This window comes from Synchiropus splendidus, chromosome 10, assembly GCF_027744825.2.
Source record: "Synchiropus splendidus isolate RoL2022-P1 chromosome 10, RoL_Sspl_1.0, whole genome shotgun sequence".
Lineage (NCBI taxonomy): Eukaryota > Metazoa > Chordata > Actinopteri > Syngnathiformes > Callionymidae > Synchiropus > Synchiropus splendidus.
The window spans coordinates 13,211,124-13,223,874 of record NC_071343.1 but is presented as its reverse complement, the minus strand read 5'-3'; the positions used below and the strand labels follow the sequence as shown (position 1 = coordinate 13,223,874).

The window sequence follows — 12,751 nt, the reverse complement described above, 5'->3', positions numbered from 1 at the left end:
ATTGACCAAACAAATATTTATCATTATTCTGGCCACAGCACAGAGGCAGCCTCTGAGAAACTCCTTTCTCCTGCCAGCACCACCACACAAGCAATTATTCCAGTGACTTCAGTGGGAGGTGCCAGCGGCTGCCTGCCAGCTCCGGGTCACACTCGCCGTCACACGTCTGCAAATCCTATATAAATGCATGATCACTGATTTACATTGCACAAGACAAGAAATTAATTCAGCGAGGCCACATTACAATGGAGATGATTAATGAGTGTTTAAAACAAAAAAAAAAAAACAGGCCGTGCTGTACCTGAATAAAACACTGATGTAATCTGTCAGGCAGTCGTGGTACTGGAGAGTGATCCCAGCTGACCCTCCACTGACCCACCACCCGATTTCAGTTGTAAAAGAGCTTGAACTTCAGTTAAAAGTTTCAAACCAAATTGCCTTATACTGTATTTAAATTAGCCTACAGAAAGAGAAGTTACTCTTCAACACCTTCTCATTTCTAAGGTGTTAAATATCAATTATTCCTAAAGTGACGCAGCATTCAGCCGTCTGTCGAGCATGTTGACGCCTCAGGCTGTTAAGAGAATTGCGTTTCCCCTTCAGTGGCACAGCGTGGGCAGCGCATCACAAAAAGAAAAGAGTATGTCGTTGGCATAAGGGTGAAGCTATATACTGTAGTAGTGCTCCTCTGAGGTTGCGCTCTTGAAATGGTCTTGCCGCGGGAAGGTTGACAATATCCAACACCTTAAGAGAGTGAGACCGTGTTGCAGCAGTTTTATGGGTCATTTCACCTGAAAATGTAGAGGATGAGACCAACATGAAAATTGCTATGCAATGTTATTTTCATCTCTTTTCAAGGCTGCAACATCAGACAGTGGTTGAGCGAAAGTTGGCTGTGTTAGATTCTAATTTTGCATCGTGTCAACTTGATTTATACACGTTGTTCGAGACAATGTTTTAAGCAGTGATGAAAGACACTTGAATCCCGGGCTGCAGTTGCAGGAGCAGGTTTGTTTTTCCAGAATATCACTGCATGAGGAAGAGATGCTTTTAGATATTAGATTTATAGCTGCATTTACAGCATATTGATGTTTGGCTATGGAAACCGCAGGGGACCAAATATTTTCACAATAACTCTCAAAATCAAGCAGCAGTTTAATGTCACCCATTAAAATCCCATCAATGTGATTATGAACCAAGCAAAACATAGGAAAAACCGCTTGTTAGTTTCCAAATAAGTGTGTTCAAAACAAAGGAGCAAAGCCGCGGCGTGAAAGACGGTAAATGTTGGGTGAGATCGATGCAACTCTGATGATGGGGAAGCAAATGGACTCATCTATTTTCTCGTCCTGGGGACACGGCAGGTGGCCGGGATCAATATGCTGAATTCCATCAGTGAGTCTTCCGCCACCTTTCATGAGACCTGGCCACTGGCTTTCATTGTGTTCAACAGGTCTTCAGCCAGGTTGATGCTTCACATGTGTGACGTTAGCTCTGCAGCACTGAAGCAGGGAGGGGAAAGTCACTTAGTCGTTTTTCTTCCTCTGAACAAAATTGCCTAAAAGCAGGACGAACTGGACTTTTGTGTGACAGGCGGCCGGGCTGAGGTTGAACAGAAGGGGCTGGGTCACGGGGAAAATTGTTCCGGTGATGTGCTCTCTGATTTCAGCTGGAGAGCGAGCGTCACCGCGCTGAGACCTGTTTCCTGCTAGTTTGGAAACACTCCGCCACAACATTCACACCACACAGCAGAAGGCGCCTCTCAGCATTGATTCTGAGTCTCTGTGCCAGCCTCACCACCATCGCGGGCTCTCAGCACACTCTGTGTCTGTTCACTTGAGAAAGAAATCACGGCACTGCTCAGTTATTTGCTGCCCAAACCAGAGCCACGTCCTTTTTCTCTGCGTGGTGGTGTGTGTTTCAGTCAACTGTAGAACTCGCTCTTTGTGTTCTCCAAGTCAGGCACGGGAGATTAATTAGCTATAGACATTAGCATATTCCGCCTCATCCCGCCGCAGTCGCTAGCCTTTGTCTTTGTTCCCCCCTCCTCTGTGAGTCACCCTCCTCCCAGTACACGACTTACACTGCCAATTTAATGAGTTAAAAACATGTGTGCGGGGCAACACTTCTACAAATGAACTTTTGACGAAAATGTGATTGAAAGTAAAAGTCTACACGAATATTGCAACACAGCCAACCACATACATTGGTACCTCGTTCTCGACCACAATCCGTTCCAGACGGCTGTTCGAGAAGCGATTTGTTCGAAATCTGAATTGATTTTTTCCATTACAATGAATGGAAAAAGAAATAATGCGTTCCAAGCCTTAAAATAGTCTTTTTTGGAGTGAGTGTAGAGTGTCTGCTGCAGGTGCGCTGTTCGTCTATGTGTGTGGCCGCTGCATGTGGGAGGGGTTGCCGAGTGAGTGACGTCTCTCCAGAAGTGAAGAGGTGCCCGGTGCGTGTCCAGCTCTGAATGTGCGCTTCTGTGCAGTTTGGCTGTGACAAAGTCATAAACCAAGTAACGCTCTGTCCCAGACTCACCTCATCCATGTCCCAGCTCCAGCCCACTACAGGACATCAAACCCTGGAGTGAGCGCTCCAGCCTCGGAGGTGTGGAGAGCGAGCACCTCCCCTGTGACACTCTACCACGGTCCAGTGCGGAGACAGGAAAGGTTTTACACAATAACAAAGCGCGTCGTGGGTCAGCTGATCGGTCCACGCATGTGATGTTTTTTCCGGCTTTTTTCGCGTTCGAGTTCTGGATTTTTGTATGAAATCAGAAGCAAAAAAATATCTAAATTTGTGTTCGAACTCCGCTTTCTTCAAAGTCCGGGACGTTCGAAAACCAAGGTACCACTGTATTTGCATCTAAAGGCATGACATAAAGAATTGGCTTCCTGAGAACATCCTGGGAAGTGCAATGTATCTTTGAGCTTTGTCATGAAAGTTTTTGAATTCAAGTTTTAGATACAAAAGCATGAACTTCATGCCAGTAAAGAAGGAAAACAGAATGTTGTTTGCAACATATGGGTGTCACAAGGTATTTTGGGCTGAAGGTGGGGGACATGAAAGGGCACGCATGTACCGCTGTCTTTGTGGGGGCATTTCATTGACCTTGCTTTCCAAAAAGCACATGGCTAACCTCAACCAGGACTCTAAACCAAACTTAAACCCAATGATAATGACCCGGTTATTTTGATGTTTTCATCCTCAAATTGAGGCTTAACCTTATGGGGACCAGCAAAAATCTCCCCACAAAGCATAATTACCCAGGTGTGTGTTGCCAGGAATTGGTCCCCTCAAGGATAGTTAAACCTATGCTCAAGTACTCAACCCCCTGTTTTTGGGCTGAGAGGAAAACGGAGCAAGAACCCACGGAGGGAACATACATAGAATGGACGGGACCTGCAACCTTCTTGCTGCGAGGCGGCGACGCCCACCACGAGCCACTGTGCCTTCCTCGTGTTACAGCTGCCATTACATGTCGCTGTTACTTCACTCCCTCCGCTTGACTGGTTATGAATTGCAGGACGGCGGCCGCTGCTGAAACAAAGCCTCACTCCCCTTGATCCGATTCCCTCTTTTTAATGTGGGAAGCAAATGATTTCCATTCACATGGGTGATCGCAAAGCAACCCTGGAGACCTGCCGCTTGTGAGTCACTGCGTACTCTGGCACACCAACTCAAGTCACCACTTACTGAATCCCTATGTCAATAGCTGGCAGCTCAGCGAGGATGCGAAATCCTCAGATTGTTGCTGAGAGAATGAAAAGTGTTCTGTCTTTTCTGTCGTCTCTTTAATGTGATCCGATCCCCTATAGACCCCTGCGCTGATAACTGCAGCGGAAGTTCTCTCAGCCGTCACTCTCAGCAGAGATTTAAGAGCCAGTCTGCCTGCTTGTACTGCGAGTCAGTTCTTCCACTCCTCTGAAGAGACTTTGTTTTTCTCCCCTGAGTTGGAAAAGTTCAGAGCTCAAGCTACTGGCACTAGTTAGTCCCACATTGTTGTCAAGACGTTTTGACCTGAAACTAAAGCGCTCATTACATATCTTTACGACTGTTGAATTAAAGTAAGAGCACAGTTTGTTTTTATTCCCACATGGAATACATGGATATGGAATTCTCCTTTAGCTGTTTCCCTCCGTATCTGGTTGACTCGTGGTGCAACCGAGAAGCAGCGTCAGATTTCTCATGATCTATGGGGGCTTTTCACACTGCAGGGGACGCCTGAGTCCGATTCGCCCCCTGCTGTGCAGCACCTCTGGGCCTCAGGCGATGTCCTTTTTTCCTCCTCAGCTGGCGGCGCTCTGTGCGAAATAGCTGGTTTGTGACCCACAACGAAGCACGTCTCAAGGAAGTCGTCATCAGCCATGTGACAACCTATTTACCACCCGCTTGACCTCCTTATTTCTCTGTCACTTCTTAGTACTATGAGTCGTCCTCACCTCAGACCTGAACTGATGACGGAGCTCTGCCACGGCTGTAACAGAATGTGGCGTTTCATAGCCAAAACTAAACATGAAAGAGTCTTGTCATGTTTATTTTACAAGGAAATAGCGGAACCAAGCTGTGTAATACGGAGCGTCTAGATTGATCCACGCTGCTCTCACAACACGTTGAACACAGAGAGAGAGATCACGGACCATCGAGAAGGTTTTAACCATTGAGGTACAGATCCAGACGTCGGAAATGATCAATGAACAGTCTGGTGATCTTCTGTAACTTGGGAGAAATCAAGCAGCGTCTTTCCTCCTCATGCAGGCAGCTGTGCTGCAGCCACATCACAGCAGTGAAAACAGTTACTGTAGAGCGTGGTATTATTCATATAAGCAAATCTTTCTGTCAATAAAATCAGATGTTTATCAGCCTAATAAAGGCGAAAACACGTGAGTTATCAAACACCTGCACACATTGTGAGTCCCGGAACGCTGCGCTCCTCTCTCCTGCAGCTCCCAGCTACTCACCTCAAGGTTCTGGGATTTTGAGAAGTTGTTTTTGAACGATGTTCTCCACGTAGACAGCGATCAGACCCTTTACTGCTCTCACCCGCTGAGAGCTTCCCGACACAAAGTGCAGGCCTCCAGCCAGGATCAAGTCCGCGGCCAAAACCCGATTCGCTTGCGTTCACATGTCGGACTTTTGAGCCGAAAGAGCTTTGTCTGGAGACAGAACCCGCAGTGTGAAAGTGCCCTGAGACTCTGGCGTGGGGGGAGGTCAGTGATCCATCTGAGACTCAAAGAAGAGCATGTTCAAAGAAGAGCAGCTAACTTATCTTAAAAACTCACCACCACCTCCAGGGCATTCGTCCATTAGAAGCTGCCCCACCTGCTAATAACTTCTCCAGAAGTGGGATTCCAAAATCCACTGACGTGAAATGTCTCCTTTACAAAGGTCAACGAGGAGAGAAAGATTTGTCGGCAGCCATTTTTATCCCTCGGCTCCATTAAATATTAAGCGCTGTTGTATAATTACTCACATCAGGCAGATGGAAGAAACCAGGAAGTGGATGTGCGTCATCAGCCCACGACAGAAAGCTATTTCTGTCGCTCGCGCACCATTCTGTGATCCATGGCGAGGTTTTTAAACTGTCTATTGCTGTAGATGGATGGAGCGAAGAGTCGGCTTTTCAACGGGTCGGAGGCTCTCTATGACATGCAAGTAGGGGGGTGCGGAGGGGTGTGAGCACCTGCATGTCTCACTCCTCATACAGTGCGTGTGATATAGTGTGGCTGACGGAGGTCTTCTCCGTCATGTGGAGAAGATGTGGAGAAGAAAGAAGAAGAAGGATTATTATCATTGTTATTGGTGTATTGTTATGAGGACAAGCCGGAAAATGTGACAATCAAATCACTGAAATGGTCATCTATCATGTACTATATGGTGTAACTCAACATGTCATCCATGTCTATTCAACATCAGTATATGACAATTTGCATTGTTCGTAAGGTTCATAAGGTTGCAGGTTCAAAATGTATGCCATTTTTCAGTGAGCGTCAGACTAATGATAAGGTCACAAGGTGTTTCTTTTAACAACCACATCATACATTGGACCCTCCAAAAGGATCCTGGCTAAAGGGCACTGTGTAAATACCATGGAAGCTGCCGTGGCAGTGGCTGGATGGCAGGTCAGCAAGACCTTGAATAAATGCCCTGCCATCTACCAAAAATACAATTGGTCGAGATTGACCTTTTTTTTCCTCAAGAATTAAACAATGAAGGAGAAACAGGGCACTTTTCTCACGCAGGAAAAAGGGCTGGCGGTCCAGCACCATAAGGGGTCTGTCTGTGCACCTACTGAGCCAAGTGTGTCAGGAAAAGAGGGGCACGCTCCCAGGAGCCTTCAGGTTAACTCCCACTCTGTCTGAACCAGAATCAGCTTCACTGCCAATGTCAGTGAGGGTCGCACCAACTAGGACAGTGCTTTGGTACATCGTGCAATAGAGAACAGAAATATAATAATACAATAAAAAATAAATAGATACAATTTAAAAAAACAATAACAATATAAGTAACTAATAAAAAAATAAACCAGTCTTTCTCACTGGAGCTGAAATACGCTGAATATTCTTATTTGTTTATTGACTAAGTTAATTGATTCCAGTAAATCATTCAACCATGAACCATGTGTGTTTATTGACTGCAATGCAATGCTATACAGTACCATTAAGCTAGCTCGTCATTAAAGTAGCTGAGCGTGAGAAGATATTCAGGGGCGACATGTTTGAGACGTCAACTATCGATGGGTCCCGCACGCGCCGAGCTCACAGATCAATCCCCGTGTCGTGTCGACTCGGCAAAGACGCGTCATACTGTGGTTATAAGGAAGCGCGTCTGTCAACGGGTTGCAACTGCTGAAACCATCAAACCTCATGGTTCGTGGTGAATGCCTTTATTATGTATTTCATGGGTCTGAAATTTTTGTTCGAACTTCGATTTGGTCGAAGTCCGGGACGTTCGAAAACCAAGGTACCACTGTACTCACATTTGTTAGCGGTGTAAAGATGACCTGCCGTATGTAAGCTGAATAACAAAATGATCTAGAAATATACCTGGCACTTGTCTTCCTCTGTGCTGTCATTGGTAGGTGGGGTGGAGCAGCTGCGCCCCCTAGCGCCAAGGGGTTTTCATGCAGCTTCAACTAAAAGCTGCAAAAAAAAAATTCTGCTGCCTCAAATGTGAGTGAGTCAAAGCACTCAGATTTTCAAACATTTTTCAAACTCGGTTGAAAAGACATTTTTAAGACTGATTCATGTGTCTCAATTTGGGCCCTTTCCTCTGCGTCTGCCCACTAAGGAACCAGTCACTCATGCTCCTGCTGTATTAATGTGTCATTTGCGCAGCGGAATTGAAGGGAAATGAAACTGTCACCGGACCCGCGCCGACATAACTGGGTCTAAACTGTCAAGCGCTGAAAAGGCGGTAATTTGACCGGCGAGAAAATGGGAGCAAGAATGAGGCGTTAAACAGCCCCAGCGTGACATGTCCCGCTTCCATCAACAGGTGGGGAAGATCCGCAAGACGGCGGCCCGGCGCCGGGAGTACCACATACTGTTCATGGTTCTGACCACGGCTGCTTGCTACCTGCTCTGCTGGATGCCGTACGGTGTGGTGGCCATGATGGCCACCTTCGGGCCGCCCGACATCATCAGCCCTGTGGCCAGCGTGATTCCCTCCCTGCTGGCCAAGAGCAGCACCGTCATCAACCCGCTCATCTATATTCTCATGAACAAGCAGGTGAGTCAGCAGCGGCGGCAGCAGCCATGTTTGAGACCTGTTAGACGTGAGCAGAAGACAAACAGGCTTACAAAGCCGTGCAGGGTGCTGCCGAGTCAGCGTTTATCAGCTTGCCGTTTTGTTTGAGGTCAGCGTCCCTGGCGAACAAAAGGTGCAGAGTACGTTTTTAACTTTTTACATTGGCGAGATTTGATAACTTTAACTCAGCATTTTCTCTTGTAATTGAGCTTTTTATTAGGGGTGGGATTTGATTTTAAAAATTATGAAATTAACTAGACAATTTCTGATGAATTAATCTCAATGAATCGCAGTTTAATGGTATCAGAATATTTGCCACAGGAAGCCACATTTTTCAATTTGAATGAATGTGGTATATTACTGAATCAAATGATGGACCCATACATACATTTAAACAACAAAATATTGTTTATTCTGCATCAGTTTGACAATAGCACAATAAATCAGGATGGTAGCTATATTCAAGTTTTTATATCACCTTATTTATACTAAAGCTCTTTTCATGTCTTGAAAATATTTGGATAAGAATTTCAAGTACATTCAGAGTAGTGGAAACCCTGGGCATTGTGTAGTGAAAAACCTCCCTGAACAAAAGCAAACAGATGCTTTTGTTTGCTTTTGTTCAGGGATTCCTCCATGTTTGTTGTTGTTGTTATCATCCTAGCTGCCACGTGTCTTGTGCATCAGTGTGAACAGTGGACCAGGAACTCCTGCACTTACAAAGGTTCCCTGTTGTCTGGAGAGCAAACTGTTCAATTAATTTAAATTAAAAGGATTAAATGCGATTAAAATATTCAAATTTTTCTAGTTGTTGTAATTAATTAATCGGAGTTAACTACTACTTTTTATGATTTTTTTTGTTTTGCTACTCTTTGTATTTCTTTTACCAAGAATTCCTTCATGAACTGCTATTTCAGTTAGTTTATTTTTATTTATTTTTCATATTGTTAATGTAGTATCCATTCTCTGTTGTTTCATGATAACAAAAACAAACATAAACAAATTTAAAATAATAAAAACAAGAGAGACCGTTTGACATGTACAACAACTTTATATCATAGAAAAGACCAAGAGCAACAGCAGAAATCATACAAATGTTCCTTTCAAACATCAATTCAAGTGTTATAAGAGACAGAACAAAGTCCCTAAGGCTGCTGGGAGGGAACTGGTGGACACGCTGGATGCAGATTCACCAGTTTGAATTCGAATCAACCCGATTTTGGGGAGCATAACTCCAATCTGGTGTGACTTTTAATGTCAGAATAAAGAAAGGTGACTCACAAGCACCAAACACCTGTCAACAGTTAGCACCTAGGATCTGTAAGTTATTGAAAGTTTCTCCAGTGGGGGGGGACCAAAGATCAGCTTTTAGTCATGGTAAAACAACTTAAATGAAGCGACTGAAATCCACCAGCAGAGGCAGTGTGGTGCAAAAATGAGGGTCACCTGATGGTTACAACCAAATCCTCTCTTCCCATTTCAATAAATACTCACATGTTCCACAATAAGTTGGCACAAGATACAGATAAGAAGTCACTGAAACTACCAGCCTGGCGCCCACTAGCATGCACTGCAACCTTCAGTCGACCAACAAACCAGCCACGTGAGCACAGATGGTTGAAGAGCCCTGATGTGGCGAATACAGAGAAGAAGTACCTTCAGAGAGTTACAATCACGAGCTATGAAATATCTCTGTACTTTCATGGAGAGGTGCGGTGGCGTACAGCAGGGCAGGCGGGTCAGCAGGATCCCACTTCAACAGCCCAAAACAAACAGAGAAAGTGGGCTGTTTAAGGCAAAAAACTCACTGAATATTATATTCAATTTAGCTAAAGAAAGTGTGGGATTTTTACTTACATTTCCATGATACTTTTTTACTTTTATTTCTACATGACTTAGAATCATCAATGAAATGAACAGTGAATTAAAACAACCTCCTGCTTACATCTCAGTTCCTCGTGAAATATATGTGAAGTAGTGCAAATGAGATGACAACATAATTCAAGTTTAAGCACAGAAATGTAAAATGTAATGTGAAATAAATATGTAAAGTTGCAACCGTTACCGTTTCATACACACATGATGACCACTTATCTACACTCACTTTTTTGCCCGGTGTTGCAACAGAAGAAGTTAGACGCCTTAAAAATGACTGACAAACTGCTACTTTTTAATATAAAATAAGTCCAAAGCTAATTTGGCTCTACGTGAGCTCACATTGACCACATCGTCCAGGATTGCTCTACGGACAATCACAACACTTTTTCACATTTTTTCACACCAATAATGGCACGGTTCATTTCTGTCCGCAGCTTCTATCTAAGGCTACGGAAGGACCTAGATCCAGAGACAAGTCTGAAGATATTACAGGTTCACATTCCTCTTCCATGATCTCCGCGCTGAGCTCCGCACAATATTCGAGGATTCAGGAACATGAGACACTTTGGTCTTCGTCCGTGAGAAGGGGATGATGGGAATATTAGCTCTGCGACTGGATTGACCAGTGACATTACATTCAATTAAAATGTCTGAGCTGAGGGGCGAAACTGTGGAGCCAAAACAGTCACGTGACTGACTAAGATCTACGGTCAGTACGCCGCCTGAATAAAACAACTTCTTTCAAGTGAACACTCACGTCTTGGGAAAAACACACCCCACCTCCTCCACAGCTTCGATCAGGTGCAACATATGAACACACTGCCTCAGCTCGCCTCTACGGAGAGCTATGTTAATATGTCGCAAGAAAACAAAGATCAACAGAACGTCTTCGACTGGAGCGTCGGCCCTTGTAGCTGCAATGGCTCAGGCAGGTGAATAAAGAAACTTCTGTCACCCAAAAAGATCTATCATTCAGTGGTTTACAAAACAAAAAAACAAATCCATCCTAACTTTTAGCACGTGACATCAAACACTCTGATTCGTCGATCACAATGACCGAGACGGTTACAACGCACTTCCTCCCTGGCATCTCCTGAGTGACTTCACTGATCGCAGTGTCGATATGCTAAAGCTTCCGAGACGTTAGCAGTCAAACGGTCAACTGCTTGTCGCTAAACTTAAACCTTAAATATGTAAAATTTCAATGCAGGAATTTGTAAACAATACTCAAAAGATCCTGTTTAAACCACTGAAGGACAAATATTTTAACACATTTTCCCGGGCAGATTAAAAAATGAATCATGTTGATATCATGTCAATATTAATTTGAAATCCCATTAAAAACTCTACAAAACTCATCTTTCATACGGAAGCTTGTGGAATTAATCATGCAAAAGAGTGTGTAATGGTTGATTCTCCAGTGTGTGAGGTCCCTGAACGCACCAGTCTGGTCAGCACGCTGTGGTGACACATCTTTATTTCCAAATTATTCCGCTGTCTAACTTGCTTCCGCATGTGTTTGAAGTGACTTTCCCTTCGTTAGACAAGGTTTGGCTCCACACCTGGCGTCTGCACCCGTCCATCTTTCTTTAAAATATCTCCCAACGCACAGTCAAAAACCCCGGGCTTTTAACTTGGGTGGGAAGCAAAACAAATTAGAAAGGCAGTGGCAGCCGACTGGTCCACATGCACACGCAAATTATTTATCATTCAGTCCAGAAAGTACAAGAGGAAAGTAACTTTCCCATTTTCCCAAACACATCAGAGGAAGCAGCAGCCGAGCTTGAGCTGCAGAGAAAACGTACGTCAGCTGTCCGTCACCGTAGCAACCTGCCACACTAACTTCCAGCTTCTCTTTACCTTATGAAGGCAATTTAAGTTTTCAATCCGTCACTGTGTCAGGCCGAGCCATAACCTGGTGTCAAACGCTGCTGCGGATGCTAACGCTCGCTAGCTAGCGGAGTGAGCCGCGGCTGAGGATTTCTTGACGCAAAACGGTCAAAAACAATGACCATCAGGGAAGTGGGTCCACACAGTGACGACACATTTTCGGGTTTGACTTTCAATGTAGAAGTTATTGTCATGCAGCGCTAAGACTTAAACACCTCTTTTATTAGCTTAAATGTCCTCGTAAATAGGAAAGTACTTTCAAAAGTAAAAGATGTAAACTTTAATCATGATATAAAAAGTTTGACAAAATTAGCTTTCAACAGTAGCATGACGTGCCGTAAACCGCATTTGTTATCCACGTTTTTTTATGAAACAATCAGTTCGCCTCCTTGCAGTCGCCACCATTGTTCCTGCTAACTCCCAGTCAACGCTGCAGACGGAGTAATTTCATCGTATATAAAACCGTGTGACCTCTATTTGAGTCAGACCCTCTGTCAGGAACACGGCGCTGCTCCTGCATGTAAACCCTGGTGTAAAAAAAAAAAACATAACAAAAAGCCGCCAGGCCAAACGGCGGCTCTCCTCAAGACACACGTTGAAAACCTTCCACCTAGAAAAACACCGATTTGTTGCTACGCTAGTCAGCTCCACAGCTAACGTGGCTCAGCTAAAGCAGGGAGAAGAGTCCACCGTCCACACAGAGACTCGACCTCCTGAGCCGACGTGATGAAAACTAGCTCTATGGGTTGATCCCGCCCTGCAGGGCTGCGGCTCATCTTCCTCAGAGCTCTAATATCTGAACCTGTTAGCTGCAGCCTCCTCGTCTCTTCGGCGGTTATTGCACTGCACTCTCAGAATCGGACCTTGTCAGAGGTTTCATATCTCACAGTCGATAGTGCTGAAGCCCGGAAGCGTGACCCGGCCTTTCCTCCAGAGGTCGCTCTCTGGGCCGCTGTTGATCCGCCGAATCAGGCTCTTCTCAAAGAGGAGGGGGTGATAGGCGCCCAGTGTGCAGGCGGCGTCATAGTAACGCTCATGGTAATGGCACAGGTCCGTCTGCCTCATGGAGGGAATGTACTCGTACACGTGCACCTGCTCACACAGCGCCATCATCAGGAGGATCCCTGGAATGAAGAAAACAACCGTTTAGGAGCCACTGCACCAATATAGAGGCCATGAAAAATAACAATAACAATAATGTTTTGCAACACATGAGGACTTACATGAG

General features: G+C 44.9%; 2 protein-coding genes across 3 annotated transcripts in view; one reads left to right on the top strand and one right to left on the bottom strand.

Annotated features, from left to right (window-relative positions):
- Positions 1-12,751, top strand: part of tmtops2b (teleost multiple tissue opsin 2b) — a 48,081-nt gene that overhangs the window by 30,773 nt on the left and 4,557 nt on the right. The window contains exon 3 of the mRNA XM_053876587.1: positions 7,504-7,737. Coding sequence (XP_053732562.1) covers positions 7,504-7,737 — 234 coding nt within the window. The remainder of the gene's footprint in view (positions 1-7,503; positions 7,738-12,751) is intronic.
- The window catches only part of st6gal2a (ST6 beta-galactosamide alpha-2,6-sialyltranferase 2a), a 44,318-nt gene continuing 40,362 nt past the window's right edge, over positions 8,796-12,751 (bottom strand). For both annotated transcript variants that reach the window (XM_053876585.1, XM_053876586.1), the window contains exon 7: positions 8,796-12,647. In XM_053876585.1, coding sequence (XP_053732560.1) covers positions 12,400-12,647 — 248 coding nt within the window. In that variant the 3' untranslated portion in view covers positions 8,796-12,399. The remainder of the gene's footprint in view (positions 12,648-12,751) is intronic.